Here is a 19,967-nt window from a genome sequence, read left to right as displayed (position 1 = left end):
ATAGAAATAGAGATAGAAAGTGTAGCCACAAGCAACACCATAAGAACGGGCTCAAAGCATCAACATCGAAAGTCTCGTGAAAGAGTAAATGGTTTGTTGTAGAATATGGAGGGTCTAGATGGATTAGCTAGAAACAAAATTGAAGAATAGTAGAGTTCAAGAAATTCTAAGACATTATCAAGTAGACACATGTCAACGTTCAATTAATGGAAGTTTTCGAGAAACAAATTCGTTAAAGATGTTCCAGCAAAAGAATAACGAGCAGGAAAGTACAAAATAGTTGCACTAATGAAGATTAATACTCATAAAGATCTCGTACTCTAGGTAACGAGCTTATACTCTGAGTGGGCTAATTAGTCTTCTTGACTCAATGATGCCTCAATCGTATTATGAAATTTTTAAATGACTCAACACGAGTTATCTACTCAATTTTCAATATTAGTTGGGTGAGCTCGGTGCAATGTTTGCCTACAAAAGGAGGCACGAAGATAGTCACGAATGAGATCGTATATCTCCAAAACGTGTTTAAAGAGATGGTAATGAATATAGATGAAGAATTCATGCAAATAAATTCAACTCAAAATAATCAAGAAATTAACAATAATAATTTCAAACTGCCAATTTAATTTAAATAACAAGATTGGTAATGAATATGCAAAGACAAATAACCATAATAAATTAATTGCCAATTGCCAAAATTTAAAGATAGTAATCAATATTAAGAGCAAAAGAAAATCATTTTGTCACCATGGTTTTTATAGCAGTTGGACTCAACTTTTCCATCTCCTCTCGAGCATCTAAATAAAAACTTTCTCAATTCTTTCCATAGTTTGAAATCCTTTAAGAGCAAACCTAATCATTTCCACAGATAATAGATAAGAAGATCAAACTATTACAACCGTTCTTTTTCAAAAACGAACCAATACCCACTTAAACAATGAAGAATATGTCCTTAGGGGCATAACCAATTAAACAATAATCAGAATCACAGTAGAAAATATAAACGAAAAATACATAAATAAACAAATAATCTCCATGCAATCCTGCTTATAGGGTCTCGAGTCGCTGTCTACTCGACCCAACATGCATTTTATAGTGTCATGTTCTTTCTTCGCGAATGTTGCCTAGTTGTGGTGAAACATAATAGGATAGCAAGCACAGTATATAACAGACAATAAGCTTAATATCAGGAGAAATTTTTTTGTTTTCCTTTCTCATGCTTTACCACATGCTTCAGTCAAGAACCTTTCATGGAAGTGCTAGAGAGAGAAGAACGAGAGAAAGAACAAAACAAAACTATGAATAGTAACAAAAGAAATGTAGTTCGGCCAACATGCAGGCAAATTCTCATCCTTTTTTTTTTTTTTGTAAATGTAACAGCTACTTGAAAGGTAAGGAAGCATAGAAGAATTATTAATCGTTAGTTCAATAATTCTGAAGGATTTTGCAACATACCAGCAAGCAAAGAGGAGACAACACAAGGTCAATAAAATAGATTTCCATTGCCTTGTTGGTGAATTCCAGAGAATAGAACAGAAAGAAGAGGCGATTAAAACTATCTCAAGCAAAATTCCAGATTCTCTTGCATCATTCAAAGACAATGTGTAGGAGAAACTCACTATTTTGTCTTTACAAAATGAGTGGCCAGGAGTTTCGAAACGGTGAAGCCGTGAAAGGACTCGACATCGAAGAGTTCCTTTAGCTTCTCGTCACAAATTACTCTCCTTTTGTCAGAAGGGTCCTTCAAGAACAATTAAGAAACATTTTCAGATGTTAAATGATGCATCGTCAAAATAACATAATTTCTATGTTCATTATCAACATTTTTCTTGCACGAGCGCAAACACACAAAAAATGGGCACCCATAATAACTACTCTTATTTACTCCATCAAGGAATTCTTAGTGCCTCCATATAGTGCTAGGATTCTAACAGAAAAGCTGGGGTTTTCTTTTCCTTCTTTTTGGAAAAGTAACCATATTGCCACTATGAAAAATGAATTCTTGGAGACTACAAATGTGAGATCCCACGTCGGTTGGAAAGGAGAACAAAACATTCTTTATAAGGGTGTGAAAATCTCTTCCTAAGACGTTTTAAAAACTTGAGGAGAAGCCCCAAAGGAAAAGGCCAAAGAGGACAATATATGCTAGCGGTGGAAACCTTCTTTATAATGGTGTGGAAATCTCTCCCTAATAGACGTTTTAAAAACTTTGAGGGGAAGCCCTAAAGAAAAAGGTCAAAAAGGACAATATATGCTAGCGGTGGACTTAGCTATTACAACAAACTAGTTCACTAGATTGAACTCGCATGATAGACTGGTGTGCAAGGCGACATAAAAAGAGAGATGGTATGTGGAAAAATACAGTGAATAAAGGCACGTCTAACCTCTCAAGTAAAACGAGGCATTTCCCACCTTCCAAGGAATTTGGCTACCTTCTAAACAAGTGGAATCCAAAATAATGAAGAAATGGGATAGGATTGCCAATAAATCAGAGCACTAAATCCAAGCTAAAATGATTGTATTACAGTACTCCTCAACATTATGCCTAACATGTAGGTTTGGATATCGAATTTAACTTGCAAACCCCAAACAGACAGATTTGAATTCAAGATTTCAGCTTTAATACTACGTGAAATCACCATAAGTTGACCTACTTATAGACCATTAAGATCATATTCAAATAAGAAAAGATTCCTCAAAAGTATTGCCTATGATGACTACCAATCGGAACGAGAGAAAGGAGAGAGCGGCCGAAAGAGTGAGAGTAGAGCCAGAACTTGAGTTCCTATTGATTTACTCCCTCTACCCTCTTGTGAGCATTGATTTTTATTAATTCAAATTGGAGAAATTCTTGAAAGCTTTCCTGGGCTGGGTGTTCCTCACGTAACTTTTCACTCAACTATTAGAACTTTCCAGATTCTACCAATATGAATTTTTCACTCATAAAATGGAAAGGAACAAGAATTTTTAAACAATGATAACAATAATCTTTAGAAATGAAAGGTCCAAAAGAAAACTTTTAACATTTATTCCATTATAATAAGTTACGCTTCTAAAAGCTCAAGCCATACACAACAACAAAAGGAAAAAAAAAAAAAGAAAAAAAAGAAAAAAAAAAAACTATCCCAAGATCAAGAGCTGGGGGTATGTAAACGATGTCAGCTAAGAGAATCCTCATATTCTAAAAACTTCTAAAAAATAGGTACAATTATATGCTACACATAGAGGATGGAATATATAACTAAATAGCATGAAAACAATGGCTAGGTAAGAACAATATATATATATCACATTGGTTTGGAGCGATAATGCATGATAAAAGAACATGCAAGTCAAAATACAACGAGAAAAAATTGATTAATGCGATGAAGGAACAGCCAAGTTGATCACCTAAGTGAAATCACAAGCCATGGATGATGGATGAATACTAGCATATGATTTGAACACCTACAAAAATACTAAAATCAAGCATGTTTTCCAAGATTCACATATTCTCTCTAATTTCCCAAATAATAGCTAAGCTATCCGCCGACTCATAAGCACATACTGTTACTATACTATCAAAGTATCTTTCATTCTTTCTAAAGGCCAACTACCTGAAGGTTATTTTGCTTTATGTAATCCCACATTCTTTTCACTACATCAGAGCGAGACAATGCACTCTCTCCGGTACCAAGAAATGTCACCAGAGCATCTGAAAGTTGAAGAGGAGCAAGAAAACCAGATTTCCCTTTCTTTTGCCGCTTTTCCTCTCTTGCAGAGTCATCTGAATCTGGAAAGAAGGTTTGTTAGATATTAGTATAGTAGAACCTTCGGTCAGCTGAAACGGGAAACAGTATAATTTAAAATTTTACATCTTCTCTAATTCGTTCTGAAGCAATTACGTTGGGCAATTAATTAAAGGATACACCGAACCCACAAAAAAGGACATACATCAAAAACCCACAAAAAAGGTGAAACTAGACAACAAACTACAAAAAGGAGCTTCAATCTAGTAAAATAAGACTTCAAGGGGCCAAACTTCACTATAAGATCTCTCATTTCTTGAAAGATTCGATTATCTCTCTCCCACCAAAGACTCCACAAAATGAAACAACCCCAGCCTGCCAAAAATATAATCCTTTCTCACAGAAAGGTGAGTAAGAAGAAGCTCCACAAACATTCCTGGAAAAGCTAAAGCTAAATATCTCAAATAAACAGCTACATAGCCCTGGTGAAATCACATCTTCAGATTAAATGATCAGGGTCCTTTGAAACTTTCTGCAAAAAAAAATACAACAAAGCAGCCCAACCAAAGAGGACACCCTAACTGTTATTGGATCCAAGGTGTTAAGATTTCCAAGTTCCATGCATAACTTGCCACACCAAAAACTTGACCTTCTTGGAAATTTTACCTTCCATACAGAGGGAAATATTTTGTTTGTTATTTTTTCAAAAAAAAAAAAAAAAAAAACAACTGAGCTCTACACTAAGAAAAATGAAAGAATGTACAAGGGCATACATAATGTCTAAAAGAATGAGACCTAATTGATAATCGCACAAAAAGGGAAAGATAGTCACTTGACTGAAAGGAGCTAGCCAAACAATGAAAGAAAGAGCTGCATGAAAAGCCTTTTGGAGGGGCATGGACTCTGAAGGTAGACATCCCCCTATGCAGGATAAAACAGTAAAAAGAAAGAAAAAAACTATATAAAGGAGAAATAAAGGCATTTCAATCAAGACAAATATCTTGTAAAGAACACCCAACAAAAATCTTTAAGAGAGAACACCAAGAAGAAGACTTTAATCATGCTGCTTCAAATCAGCCAAACCAAGAAAGGCGCTGATTTTGAAAAATTCTCCGATTCCTCTCCAACCATAATTGGGGTAGAATGCCTTTTGACCGCATTAAGCCATAGGAACATCACCTTAAGATTCAGAAGGGGACCAACAAGAGGTTGAGAAACCTTTTCGTTCATTATGTTAGAGAAAACCCACTGGACATTGAATATCGAAAAAAGCTTGAGCCAGCATGAACAAGAGTATGAACATTCAAAGAAAATGTGATTTAGATAATCCCCCGCTGCAAAAAAAAAAAAAAAAAAGGTGACACACCGATGGCCATAGACATTGGAGAGGAAGCTTTCTTTGCAAAACCTCGGGGGAGCTAAAGATTATCATTGAGCATAATCCACAACAGTATTAGTTTTCTTTGGGCTTTTTGACTTCCAATTTCCACGGAGGTGAAAATATATCTTTGTCCAAATGAGATGATGAAGCCAAATGACAAGTCCAAGATTTGACAGAAAACCCATCCAAGAATCTAAGAGACCAACTTTGAGAATCTTCATTAGAATTAATTGTAGCTGCAGGAAGACTCATCATGAAGGCTTGGATACGGTAGGTTTGTAATAGGTATCAACATTTAAGATTCTTCTTATTTAAAAGGGTAGAGGTCAACCTAGCACCATACAAAACTTGCAGCCAATTTGAGAAGGTCATCTTCTCTCCCCTACAAATAACCCACAAGAACCTTCTTACATCAATCTTACAACCCTAACCTATATATATATATATATATATATATATATATATATATAAACACAGTCTATTCTAGCTAACTTTAAGATACATTTTCCTTTACCCTCATCTCATATGCTCTCAATATCGGAGGCCTAAAAGTTTTCCAATGAATCCTTTGTTTTATGTATTGACACAAGGTCCTCTTCCAACACATTTTATTGAAGCTATATGAAAGCCTTAATGCCCCAAAAAGGTAAATATTTTGGTCAGGTTAGTGTACTTGGAAGGGCTAAATTTAGCATAAAAAGTGCAAAACAGGTGACCCTATCTAGCAACTCATCCAAATTGGATGCTCATCCATGAAAGAAGAATAAAACCCTTACTTTGTTTTCTCTCACACAGCAGTAAAGTGAATATTTTTGTCAGGTTAGTATACTCGGAGGGGCTAAATTTAGCATAAAATTGCAGAAAATGCCACCCTATATAGCAATTCGTTCAAGTAGGATCAGCTTATGAAAGAAAGAAGAATAAAATTCTTACTTTCTTCTCTCTCACATAGCTCTCTTACAGCCAGGGGTGAGCACGAAAATCCGAAAACCATGGAAACAGACTGAGACCGGCTGACTTTGCCTCTCCTTTTGTGCTTCTACCCCGGCTTTTCATCCAGTCGGTCTGGCTATGGGCTTTTCAGTCGAGATCGGTTGGCAAGTGGTCAGTCAGCAATCCCACGAAGGGATAAAACCAACCAAACCAACCAACTAAAAATAATAATAGTAATTAAACTTGGCGTGCATAAAAGGCTGCTGCAGCAGCCTTCAAGTCTTCCTCTTCCAAGGGAAGATATTATTACAAGATTTTTTTTTTAATTTCTTTATTTTGTATTTTCCTTTTTTCCATTTCTCTCCTTCCTTCTTTCTTTTCCCTTATTTTTTCTTTTCCTCTTCCTTTCCTCTCCCTTTTTTCCTTTTCTTCTATGTTGTTCACATTCTTTTCGTCTAGTTTGTCGCATTGTTTTCTATTTAGTTCATCAGAGTTGCAAAATCAACCAAAACCAACAAAAACGCTGGTTGACACCGCCAACCCCTACAAAACCAACTGACGAAAACTAGCATGTTGGTGGTCAGCACCAATTTGAACCCAAAATTGATGCCAACCAATCGATGATCACCCCTACTCATGGGTAAAATCTGGGATCGTGTTTTCAACCTTGGCTTTTCCTGGATTTTCAATATTGGAGTTAAAGCTACAATTGCACAGATTGGCCAAGGGATGAAAAGATGTGCTAAATTATTGTGGATTAATGGACTTAAGCAACTTTTTGGGGGCATATGATTAGAAAGAAACCAATGGATCTTCAAAGATAAAGGAAGAGAGATCCAAGGTGATTCAACTTTATGCGGCTTCTTGGTATACTTTATCTAAAAAATTCAGATTTTATCCTACTAATGATTTTAGAAGTCTTGTTATAGTACCCCTACAGGGGTTTCTTGCCATGAACAGAGTACGCAGTCATAGAATTTCAAACAAAGACAACTATTTTCGCTATCTACCTTCTTCTTTCCCTTGCTTCTGCCGCTTCTTTTGTGGCTTCTCCTTTGGCTGCTTCTCCTTTTCCTGCTTCTCCTTTTGTTGCTTTTCTTTCTGACTTGATTTGGCCGGAATAACTGTATCCAGGAAAGGAAAAAAAATTATTAAGAAAAAAGGATCAATAAGGTTTGTTGCTCAGCTTCATCAGAATAAAGTTCAGGGTTTGCAGTGGCAAGCATTAGCCATTAAGGAATGTGAATGGAGACCAAAACTCCCTCTGTTTGGGATCAAGAAAGTTAAAGAAATGATTTCAAATCACGTGATTTGAAGTTCAAGAAATGATTTTAAACTTTTATCTTGTTTGGAACGAGAAAGATTTCAAATGAATGTAATTACAATTTTGTGTTTGGATAGTAACTGGAAAATAAAAGAAAGTAAGAAGTTCACTGATATAGGCTTTTAGTTATAAATTATTAATAGAAAATTCAAATATCACAAGGTCATGCAAGTAACTAATCTCAATTTTAGTATGGCAAATTTTTCTCTTTTTTATGTAAAAAACAAGATTTGAAAACACTTAATCATTCTCTTTCTTGTGATCACAGACGGCAGAATTCATTGGAAATCAGTTACGATTTGAAACCCCTCCAAATCAGGAGCATCCAAACAAAAAGTGTCCTTTATTACGATTTAAAAGAAAAAAAAGGAATATAAATTGAAGAAAAGAAAATTCAAGAGTCAATATTGAAATAGCACTCAAAAGTTCCATAGAAGCCAGATGACATTAAAAAATAGCTATTATTAAGAGCAATGGTAAGTCCAAACATCTGAGAAAACAGAAGCAGAATTTTAGCCACAAAATTAAAGCTATAAAAGCACACCGTCGTTTGATTCCAAAGGCCAAATATGCTTTGATAGAGCTTTATTCATTTGAAACATGTTGATGGAATCAACACGAAAGAGTGCCTTTAACGATTCATCACAGAGAATATTTCTTCTATTACTGGGGTCTTGCAAATTGTTCCCTCTAATGTGGTTCCACAGTTGCTTCACAACCTGAGAAAAGATCGCAATTATGGCATTAGAAGGAATGAAAAAGACAACACATGACTTCATTAGTACATTAAGAAGATTGAATAAAAGGGGTTCAAAATTTACTTTCTAGATGTACCTCAGTCCTTGCCATTTCAGGAACTCCTATAAATTCCTGAAGTTGAGGAGAAAGGCTACATAGCTTGCTAAAACCACCCCCTCCTCTTTTCTTCGCAAGCTTGTTAGAACTGCATTACAAAGAACAATTAACTCAATCATCAAAGTTGGTCTCTAATACAAATTTCAAGTGTCTTTTAACGTTTCATATACATGAAAAGTTACAACCTGAAACTACCCAAACCAAGAAAACATAAGCAAAAGCTAAAAACACCATCTGATCAGAGAATTACAAAACAAAAAAAACAAAAAAGCCCAACAAGAATTAATTTCAGAACATCCATGAAGCAGTGTGGTACTAAAATATTTCAAGTTTTTCCTCCCAAGAAGCACATTAGTTCTCATTAGAATGTGATTCCCTTCAAACAAACTGCCCAAACCACAGATTCAACAGCGTTGATCCATAAAACTTTTTCACTCCCTCTTAGACCATGGCCACAAAGTAGATTCAGAACATTGTTTTTAGCCCTGGAATTCAAAACCCTGAAGCAAGGTCTCCCAAAAGTTCCTGCTATAGGATTAATGAAAGAAAAAGGTGAAAATTCTCCCCAACATAGGATTAATTGTAATTGCATGTAAGCCAGACATTCAATAAGTCTAACACTCCCTCCCAATTGCCCTTGACTTCCCAAACTAGTTGGGCAAATGGAGGTCATCAATCGAGGTTTGGAAACATATTTGCATTGTTTTACAATGATCAAATTAGCTAGCTTGTTGCTAGAACACTTCTTTCCATAATCTGCATAGTTTATCAGACTTTCAGATAAAAATTCATGCAAAATCCATACGATTTTTAAGAGAAGGCTTTCCCCTGAGTAGCTGAGAACACTGATTTCGTCATGGGACAACAAAAAAATGCTTAATTCTAAGAACTAAAATAAAGAATTAATCAACGCAATACCAAAAGATATTACAATCGACAATGTTGCGATCGATTGAGGATAGAAGCTCCAGCGTTGATGATTTTTACAATCTTGCCACTATTTTCAGTATGAAAACGAATCGATTCACTGTCTTTTTGCACCGTATATGGACAAAAATTACTAAGCTACACATTAGAGCCATTTAAACCCCCAACACTAAACTGAAATCCGTAATCTTTATAATTGCGAAGTTTCATCAATCAACACTCACCCCGTTTTACCCTTTTCATCATCGTGGTCGTCGTTATCTCCGTCTTCACTATCTCCATCCTCCTCTTCCGTCTTCAAATTTTCATCTCCATCCTCCTGGTCGGCTTCCTCACAGTCGCCGCCACCTTCTTCCTCCTCTCTCTCATGCTCAGTCTGGAGGAACAAGTCCACCTGTTCCCTAATAAACCGCTTCTTATCGGACAAATCAACGCCAAAGTACTCCTCAAGCTTCCGGCGGACAATAGCAGTGGTGGTGATATTGAGGTCGGAATCCCGAAGAAACTCTCGGAGCCGGTCGATGAGCTCCGAGTCGGAAACCATTGTTGAAATCCACAATCTTATTCGAAGCAGAGCACAACCTCGCAGATTGAAGGAAGAACAATCGATGATAGGAGGGTAGGATTTGGAGTTGAGGGCACACTATCCGTGGCGTGTGGTGTGTGGCTTTGGCTTGCCTTTGGTTTCGAACAGGAAAAGACTTTGCGTGAACAACAGACGGGAGATTGGGGACGAAGAAGGAACGAATTTGGAACTAAACTAATTATTTAATTGAAAAGACAAAATAATAATAATAATAATAATAATAATAATAATAATTAATCAGGGTCGACATATATTATTTATGGAATATATCTTAGATATTATATCTAAATATTCTCTTTTTCATGATTTGATTTACTGTCCATTTTATTTTATTCTAGAACATCTGAGGAAAGCACACCAGAAGTAGGAATAAAAAAAGAGCACCATTATGGATAGAAGATTATGCGAGTGAGGGAGAATTTTCTAAAGAAGCTGAACACAACAATTAAGTTCTATTAACCTCACTGCAGATCCGACTACCTTTGAAGAAGTTTATCAAAGTTCAAAATTGAGAGTTGCAATAGACTTGGAGATTGAAACCATCGAAAGAATTGAAACTTGAGAGTTGATAGATTTGCCTAACGGAAGGAAGAAGATGGAAGTAAGGTGGGTTTTCAAAACTAAACTCAACGAAAATGGTGAAGTCGACAAGTATAAGGCTAGGTTGGTGACAAAAGGGTATGCAACAACATGGTATAGACTATACTAACGTGTTTGCACCTATGGCTAGCTGGGATAATATTCGAATGATAATTGCTTTAGCAGCTTGAAATAGTTGGAGTGCGTATCAACTTGACATGAAAAGTACTTTCTTGTATGGAAAGTTAAATGAAGTAGTGTTTGTTGAGCAGCCACAAGGTTATAAGAAAAATGGTGAAGCGTACAAGGTGTACAAATTAAGACATTATATGGTCTTAAACAAGCCTCACATGCATGGTACAGTCGAATTGAAGCACTTATCGAAAAAGGGATAATGTAAAGAAAACCCCACAAGCTATGAGTTGAACTATCAAAGAGGGTGAGGTCCTAAAGAATTAGTTAGTTTTACTGATAGTGATTTAGTTGGAGACATTAATGAAAAAAAACATCGCAGGAATGATGTTTTATCTCAATGAAAATTTGACACTTAGTAATCTTAGAAGCAGCGAACTGTGGCGTTATCTTTTTGTAAAACCGAGTTCATTGTAGCAACTGCGACATCATATCAAACATTGTGGCTGAGAAATTTGTTGAGCAAAATGATCGGAAGTGAACTAAAACAGGTAACTCTCTACATTAACAATAAATATGGGATTGCATTGATAAAGAATCTGATATTTCACGAACACAGCAAACGCATTGACATTTACTTCCACTTTATCCGTGAATGTATCAAGAAGAAATAGACCGTGGTGGAGTTAATAAACACTAGAGAGTAATGTATGGATCTTCTCACCAAGGTCCTAGCAAGGGTTAAGTTTGTTATGATGCGGAAATTGCTGGGAGTAAAGAATCTAAAAAAAAGTCAAAGTTTAGGTCCAAGCTTGTGAGCAAATAAGCTTGACTTAGTAAAACAAGTTCGTCATTTGTTAGTTCTTTCTCCCCTATGAATAATCTTTGATGTATGTTCTATTAAAAAAAAAGTGTTTAAGGTTCTGAGTTTAGAGAAATATCACTTGGAGTTGTTCTTTCTGCTTCATTGTTTGTTTTAGTATATATGGACAACACGTCTTGAACAAGCATGGCTGGAACAATCAACATGCAGTCACAAGCAGCACGCCTTGGACAAGCATGACTGTGACATTTGGCTCCAGCGACTTAGCTTGACTTCCGACTCAGCTTGATGACTTATCAGGCTGGTGTAGATGTTTTTGGAACTGAATCTTACCTTTGTAACTCCTCGAAGCTGTTTTTGACCTTATTAGATGCATTTAATGTCAGTATGAGCCATAGTTTCTCAATTTAAATTATTTTGAGCTAGGATTTGGAATTATTTGATATTTTAGGTAAGTTAAGTTCATTAATATGTCGTAATACGATTTCATGGGTCCATCTAGGTTGAATTGGACTTTGAGGGATAGATTCGAGCAAACTTTAGGAACCTTTAATGACTCCGAATTAAATCAACCAAGTAAGTGGCTCTAGTATTTGCTTGGTTGGACAAATTGTATTATGTATGATTCGAGCCAACTTTAGGAACATTTAGTGACTCCGAATTAAATCAACCAAGTAAGTGGCTCTAATGTTCGCTTGGTTGGACAAATTGTATTATGTATGATGACACATGCCCTAGAGACACTGTATGTTTTATTATTATAATTGGTATGTTATGTTATGCAATGTTGTCTTATGCTACGTCATGTAATGCTATGTTGTTTTATACTATGCTATGTTGTTTCATGTTAAGCATGTTACGTCATGCTATGTTGAACTATGTTATGCCATGTTGTAAAAATATGTTGTAATGATGATAATCTATGATGCATAAGTCTCTATAGATCATGTCACGTAAGCTATGTTATGTATGAATAATTCAGAGACTCACCATGTTATAGACGAGTGGAGATTTGAATTATATCATAAATTTATGCCATAATTTTAAGCAATGGGGACCTCATGCATTTTTGTGTATCATATGTATTGGGATACTTTCTCGTTATGATTAGTACGGACGCGTGTCTTACGACTTACGTGATGTTATACAGTCTCTTTTCCTTCATGGTGTCCAACAGCCTATTAGTAAATGCTAACACGACGAACCATGCTTAAGGGGTATGCGAGTCCGCTTAGTGAGCCCATATTCCCATATTCGCGTGGATTATGGAATACTAATGTAAGCACAAAAATGTTTAGTAGATATAATTTTAAAAATATGTCCGATAGTATATTGGTTTGCTTACACATGCAAGATCTTCTACCATTCTTGTATTGATTAGAAATAATATCACTTTGAACAATTTTATTGTTATAATGGTACAAACAATAGAATGAGAGCACATGGATATCACCTCATAAATTATCAGTCGAGACGAGAATATTATATTCATGTAATAACCTAAATGACTTAGTATATGAAGTTGGATGTCTTATCCTATTAACGTTAATAATGCGTCATATTTTTTAATTATTACATATAATTTGATTTAAATCCTTCCTATAAAAACATGTGAGTGAGGAATCCTATCCAATATATTTATATAAGACTTAGACTACAAAGTATTTTATCTTTATTTTATAAATTCGTTAACGGAAAATATTCATAGTTTAAAGAATGATCATATGTGACTCTTTAACGATAAGGGTTTCAAAAAGGCAAAAAAAATTGCGAGATTTCCGGTGAGGCATGCCTTGCCAACAAGGGCGTATTAATTCCTTGAGTCCCCATGTTAAACCCTAGCTACCTTAGTAGCCGTCCTTTCTTTTTGAGCCACTGTCGTACCTATGAGGGAGGAGACGAAAGGTTTAGGTGAGGAATCGAAAACGTCTCGAGACTTCAGACTTCTGTGAGTCCTTAGATAGGAGTAAACCGGCGCCAAGGTACGTCGGGCAAAGAGGGACAGACGCGCCACTAGAGACAGACGGACGGACGACGACCATTCCACCGGCGACAGTAGTCGAGTTCTTTGATTAGGGTTCTCAAGGCTTTCAGGCGAGGAAGATGAAGCGGCGACCGCGAGTTGACCCTTCGGCATTCTGCGAGTTTGTCTCGGTCAGCATATAGGCCGCACCTCGCGGGCCGCGCTCGGACACCACCATTGGGCCTCATTCCCTTTCGGCCCAACCCAGAGACGCATCCAGGAACCCTGCACCGTCAGTGTCCTTCGCAGCCCATCGGTTTCGGCGTTATTGGCGGCTTCGTTGCACTCTTGGCTCGGCTAGGTCAGCTTGGCAGCGCGGCTTAGCAGGCACGACATACGTATAATATATCGATTTCTAGGTTTTCGACCCTTCTGGAGCCATTCCCACCCTTATTTCAACCATCTGAAGTCAATATAACTCCATTTTGATAGGTTTGTGACAGGGACATACCTTGGTAGCTAGGCATAAGAGCTAGTTGTGAAATGACTCTAAGTATATTATGTTGTCTTATAGGAGGTAGTTAGGTGCTGGGGTTAGCGTGGTGAGTGACTTCGGCCAAGGCCTTGGAGGTAAGTAACCTTACTGTTGGCGTTAGTTATATATGTATGTTGGTGCATGCCCTACGGCCCTTGCATGCACCATGTGTGTTGTTGATGTATGCTAGGTTATATGTTTCTTGCAATGAAATGCTATGTATGTCATGTTTATGTATGTGTTGTTTGTGACACGGTTTGCTACCCTGTACGTATGAGCTTGATTGACATGTCATGAATGTAATGAGAACCCCGCATGCCATGAATGTGATGACTAATATGCTACGATATGCTTACTCGATGTTTAACCCAGTTATTCTATGTAATGCGGTGAGGGGATGGAACGTTGTATGTATAATGCCATGGAGGTAAACCTTAAGGACCTCATGCATGCTATGGTTATGTACATAGGGCACTCCCCCGTTATGCTACTGATGGTATGGACACGTACATTCGATATTGTGTTTGCCACGATATCATGCAGACCCTTCTTTTCGTGGCGTCCGATATTGTATGTCATACATACCTGACCAAGCCAGGCCCAGGGAGTTCGCATGCAAACTCGCCTGGTGGGCCCACAGTCACGCACGTGGGCCATGTGTGGGAAAGTACCATGCATCCACCCCCGCCCGGACAAAGCAAGGGCCTAAGACCATGGGAAGGAACGGAAGACAGACCCCTCTCTCGGTTTCTTTCTTTTGACATTTGTGCTTATGTATGTGTATTGTATGCGATCACATGTATCCTAATGTATGATTATATGCTTAACCCCAACAGTGGGGCGACTTACTGGTATTTTATATAATACTCAAACCACGTGCTACCCATACTTTTAGGTAAGGGCAAGGCCCCCATGTACGATTGACAGTGGATGCTGCGAAGGCCATGGAAGTCTTACGGAGGGTTTGTAGTGTCATAGGTGTCTTGTTGGATTCTCTCGGTTATTAGTTATTGCAATTGTTCCTCTAGTTATCTGTTGATTATTTCTAGGTTAGGCTGTCGTTATTGTTTTCCCCCAGGTATGAATTGCTTATAATAATAAACGTATTGTCGTTATTGAGACTGTCTTACGTAAACTCTCGCACTTTCGTTATATGAGTACAAGGTAACGTCGCTAATTAGGATAGAGAAAGTTAGGAGCGTTACAGACTCGATCTTAATCTTGAGTGAGTTACAAGGTCTAGCCTATGAGTATTATTTGCCCCATTGGCTCTAGACGGATTCAAGGATGAGCTAGCTAACCTTTTTTCTATGTCTATCTTGTGATCCTAAAGGGAATTGATTGATCTTTATTGAAGGATAACTACGGCTTTTATAGAGCCTTACAAAACAGAATAACAAACGAACCTAATCAAAACCAACCGAATCAAAAAAACAAATCAACTCCTACCAATTATCTATTTGAAAAACAAACCAACCGAACAAACCAAGACCAAGTCAGAAACTCCAACAAATTCCTCCTAGTAAATTGAAGTATGCTGAAAGAGCATCAGTTTACTCAAGTTTTCGAACTCCAAGCATGCCTCTAAATTTCACAAATTTATCTAGCTTAATTGGTTTAGTCATTATATCTGCCACTTGATCTTCCGTTCCGCAAAACACTAACCTCAGCATCCCATTAGTTAACAAATTACGCAAGTAATGATACCTGACATCAATATGTTTTGTCCTTCAATGCATAACTGGGTTCTTAGACAATTTGATTGCTAAACTACTGTCACACATGATATCGATGCACTCGCTACTTAGAACACCTAGCTCCTTCAGAATTCCCTTAAGCCAAACACCATGATATGCACTTGCAGTGGCAGCTACACATTCAGCTTTTGTAGATGATAGTGTGACAATTCCCTACTTCCTTGAACTCCAACATATTGATGCTCCATTTAGAAAGAAAACATAGCCTGAAGTGCTCTTCCTGTCATCAATGTCTCGCGCATAATCACTATCTATGTATCCCAAAAGATTTGCATCCTTACTCCATTAGTAATAAACTCCAACATCTAATGTGCCTTTTAAATATCTCAGTACCCTTTTAGCAATCAACATATGTTCTTCTTTGGGGTCAGCCATACAACGAGAACTCAAGCAAACCACAAACATTAAGTCAGGACGAGTTACCGTAAGGTACATTAAGCATCCTACTAGTTGTTTGTAAAATGTTGCATCGACACTGTTGCTGCCTGACTTTGACAAGAAGGTGCCAGGGACTATCGGATTCTTTACAGCATTACAATTCGACATATTGAACTTTTCCAATACTTCCTTAGCATACTTCTTTTGGCACAAATGAATTCCTCCTTCGTTTAATTCACCGTATAGAAAAGCACTTTTGATGTCAAGTTGATAGATGCACCATCCTCGTTGAGCTGCTACTGCCACCAGAATTCTGATGGTATCCCATCGAGCTACTGGTGCATAAACTTCATTGTAATCTACTCCAGCCTTCTACGAGTATCCCTTAGCGATGAGTCTCGCTTTTCTCTTGTCTACTTTGCCTTCTTCATTCAGTTTCGTCTTAAAGATCCACTTGACACCGATTTTCTTTGCTTGATGCGGTAATGTCACAAGCTCCCATGTCTGATTTCTTTCAATAGCTTGAATTTCAAGTTTCATAGCCTCCTGCCACTTCTTTTCCTTTACTGCTTCTTCAAAGTTCACAGGATCATCATTGGAGATATGAAAAGCAAACCCTTCTTCGACTTCTTCTTCTTCAAATAGGTGTTCACCTGTTTCATAATCTCGCATCCAAACTCGTTTTCTCCTTTGTCTTGTTTGTTGTGGCAACTTTGGTGAAGGTTCATCCATTTATTGGATTTCTTCTAACCTATCATTTGCTTCTTCATTTGAATCTCCTTCTCCATTAGTCTCTCCTCCTTCCGATTCTTCTGCAGTAATGTTATCAACATCTCCCCAAGGCAGCACGTCCTGCTCTGCATTTGTTGTACTTGAATTCCAGTCTCATTTTGCACCTTCTTCAAATATGACATCCCTGCTCACAATTATCTTGTTTGTTACTAGATCACGCAGGCAATAGACCTTAGATTCATCACTAACTCCAAGTAGAATGCATTTGAGACTTCAATCATCAAGTTTGATTCTCTTCTATTTGGGAATATGGACATGTGCAATTGAACCAAATACTCTGAAGTATTCCACATTTGGTTTTATGCCTGACCACTTCTCCTCAGGAACCATGTCCTTGATTGCCTTTGTGTAACTACGATTCAGAACATGAGCTGTCCATCTAGCTGCTTCCGACCATAATTTCTTCAGCATTACTAGATCACGCAGGCAATAGACCTTAGATTCATCACTAACTCCAAGTAGAATGCATTTGAGACTTCAATCATCAAGTTTGATTCTCTTCTATTTGGGAATATGGACATGTGCAATTGAACCAAATACTCTGAAGTATTCCACATTTGGTTTTATGCCTGACCACTTCTCCTCAGGAACCATGTCCTTGATTGCCTTTGTGTAACTACGATTCAGAACATGAGCTGTCCATCTAGCTGCTTCCGGCCACAATTTCTTCAGCATCTCTTTCTCAGATAAAAGACACCGTACCATGTTCATGATGATCCAGTTCCTGCTTTCTGCAACTCCATTTTGTTGGGGAGTGTAAGCAGCTGTTAATTGTCGCTTGATCCCATTATCTTTGCAGAACTTGTTGAATTCATTTGACGTAAATTCTTCTCTTCGGTCAGTTCTGAGTCCACGTATGGCTGTTTTTGCTTCATTTTCAACAAGATTTTTGAAGTTTTTGAATGTTTCAAAAGCTTCTGATTTATCTGCAAGAAAATAAATCCATGTCTTGCGAGAAAAATCATCTGCAAGTACCAGCAGGTACCTTTTACTACTGTGAGAGGTTGGAGTGATGGGTCCACAAAGATCTTCATGAATCAATTCCAGTTTGTTTAATGCTCTCCATTTGCTTTTCTTTGGGAATTTTTTTTTGCAGTTGTTGCTTCCCAACATTGCAAATTGTGCAAAGTTTGACAGCTTTCTTTAATTTGGGTAATCCTTCCACCATTTGTTTTTGCTGCATGATTTGAATAGATTTACTATTCAAATGCCCATACCTCTTGTGCCACAGAACCTCCAAGTCTTCATCTTCTATTTTCAAACATTTGTCAACCAAGGGCTTCATCTTTGCATGAACTGAGAAGAGAACATGCGAGCTTCATCTTTGCATAAACTGAGAACATGCGAGCTTCATCTTTGCATGAACTGAGAACATGCGAGCTTCATCTTTGCATGAACTGAGAACATGCGATTCGCCATCATTTGTATGTTCATTATCAGGCCCCTTTGTTGATGATAGACTCTGCAGGTTCCTTCTTTGATTAAGATGACCAAGCGCTTCTCCTGTAGCAGCCCTATGGTTAGCAAATTGTTGATGAGATTGGGGACATAGTAGACATTTGTCACAGTTTGTGTGATACCTTCAACTTCGAATATGACACTGCCTCTTCCTTCAACTGCCAATTTTGAGTGCCTCTTCCTTCAACTGCCAATTTTGAGCTATTTCCCAACCAGACAGTGTGTTTGAAACTTTCGTCAAGCTCAACGAACCATGTTTTGTCCCCTGTCATATGATTTGAGCATCCGGAATAGAGAAACCAAATGACTTCTCTTTCAACTTTACTTTTCTTTGTGTACGCCATCAATAGCAGTTCTTCCTCCTCATCAAATTCAGCATAATTGACAGCTTCTTTTTCTAAGCCTGGACATTCAAATTGGTAATGTCCTTGCTTTCCACATCGAAAACAGTTGATGGTCGACCGGGTCACAAAAGATCTACCTCTTCCCCGTCCTCTAGAGTAACCTCTTCCTCTTTGAAATGTCCCTCTGCCTCTTCCTTGTCCATACCTTGGTACATTCTCCACCTGTAGAACCTGCTCTTCACTCCTCTTATCAATCACCTTTTGTTCATGTACAAGCAAAGATGCCTGTAATTCATTCATCGACTGTTAATTGATCAATGTCCTTGGATTCTTCAATTGAGCATACTACGAAGTTGAATTTATCGGTGAGACTTCGAAGTATTTTCTCAACAATTTTGACATCCGGCATATCTTCTCCGCAATTTCTCATGTCATTAGCAATAGACATAACTCTTGTAAAATACCCAGAAACACCTTCTCCTACTTTCATCTCTAAAGTTTCGAATGTTCTACGAAGTTGTTGTAGCTGGGCTCGCTTCACTCTAGCATTTCCTTGATACTTGAGTTTCATTGAATCCACAATTGCTTGGAAGTATCCTTTTGAATGATAGTTTCCAGAATACTCTTATCAATGGATTGAAAGAGATAATTCTTTGTTTTGAGATCTTTGAGCCTTGCTTCATCGATTTTCTTTTGTTGGGCTGCGCTTAGTGCTTCGTTTCCTTTTGGTTCCTCGAAACCAGATTGAATAGAACTCCAATATTCCTTGGAACGCAAGAGATTTTCCATGACCAAACTCCAATGCTCATAGTCTCCATCGAATTTAGGAACACATGGTGTAGCAAAACTTCCTAAATCACTTACCATTTGTTTGGTGTTTTTTCTCTCAAACACTATTTCTTCTCTCAAGTCCAATTAAGCTCTATACCAAATAGAGGGAATTGATTGATTTTTATTGAAGCATAACTACGCCTTAGCCTTACAAAACAGAATAATAAGCCAACCGAATCAGAAAAACAAATCAACTCTATTTGAAAAACAAACCGACCTAATCAAAAAAACAAATAACTCCTACAAATTCACTATTTGATAACAAATATAAAACATAGACAAATATGAAACTACTCCGTATTAATTAGCTATATCCTTGCAAACCAAGTGAGAAACTTGAACAGATCCTTCCTTATCACGAGAGTCACTCCCTCCCAGATCAAGGCATGACATTATGGTCCTACTTTAGAATTACCATTTATCCCTTAGTAGGTAAGCACCCGATCAGAACTATACGACATAGAGGGTATTGGATTGAGCTCCCATGATCTAATAAGAGGAAATCGATTGAGGTCCCATGATCGAAAAAAACTAATGCCGTCGTGGGTGTTCATGTTGGGCCACTTTTGACCCAATTCCAATGGGCTAACATACCACAGTGGTGAGTAGCAGCTACCTTCCACGACTCACAAATCCCTGTA

The 19,967-nt window shown here is 37.5% G+C and overlaps 3 protein-coding genes across 3 annotated transcripts; all 3 read right to left on the bottom strand.

The window, feature by feature from the left end:
• Positions 1 to 1,483: 1,483 nt before the first annotated feature.
• On the bottom strand, positions 1,484 to 9,885 carry LOC111777198 (upstream activation factor subunit UAF30). The gene is made up of 6 exons (XM_023656677.2): positions 9,373 to 9,885; positions 8,201 to 8,309; positions 7,911 to 8,085; positions 7,053 to 7,166; positions 3,597 to 3,772; positions 1,484 to 1,741 (listed from the first exon to the last, which is right to left on the bottom strand). Exons 1-6 carry the CDS (start codon positions 9,690 to 9,692, stop codon positions 1,619 to 1,621), a joined length of 1,017 nt encoding a protein of 338 aa, XP_023512445.1. The 5' UTR covers positions 9,693 to 9,885; the 3' UTR covers positions 1,484 to 1,618.
• Positions 9,886 to 16,273: 6,388 nt separating this feature from the next.
• Positions 16,274 to 17,806, bottom strand: LOC147787698 (uncharacterized). Its single transcript, XM_087118732.1, has 4 exons — positions 17,263 to 17,806; positions 16,999 to 17,106; positions 16,653 to 16,817; positions 16,274 to 16,554 (listed from the first exon to the last, which is right to left on the bottom strand). The coding sequence occupies exons 1-4, from the start codon at positions 17,804 to 17,806 to the stop codon at positions 16,274 to 16,276; spliced, it is 1,098 nt and encodes a 365-aa protein (XP_086974858.1).
• Positions 17,807 to 18,255: 449 nt separating this feature from the next.
• On the bottom strand, positions 18,256 to 19,066 carry LOC147787697 (uncharacterized). Its single transcript, XM_087118731.1, has 2 exons — positions 18,842 to 19,066; positions 18,256 to 18,780 (listed from the first exon to the last, which is right to left on the bottom strand). Exons 1-2 carry the CDS (start codon positions 19,064 to 19,066, stop codon positions 18,256 to 18,258), a joined length of 750 nt encoding a protein of 249 aa, XP_086974857.1.
• Positions 19,067 to 19,967: the final 901 nt, after the last annotated feature.

This window comes from Cucurbita pepo, chromosome 16, assembly GCF_057944985.1.
Source record: "Cucurbita pepo subsp. pepo isolate OVF chromosome 16, ASM5794498v1, whole genome shotgun sequence".
Lineage (NCBI taxonomy): Eukaryota > Viridiplantae > Streptophyta > Magnoliopsida > Cucurbitales > Cucurbitaceae > Cucurbita > Cucurbita pepo.
The sequence above is the reverse complement of the archived record's forward strand: the minus strand, read 5'-3'. Positions and strand labels throughout refer to the sequence as shown.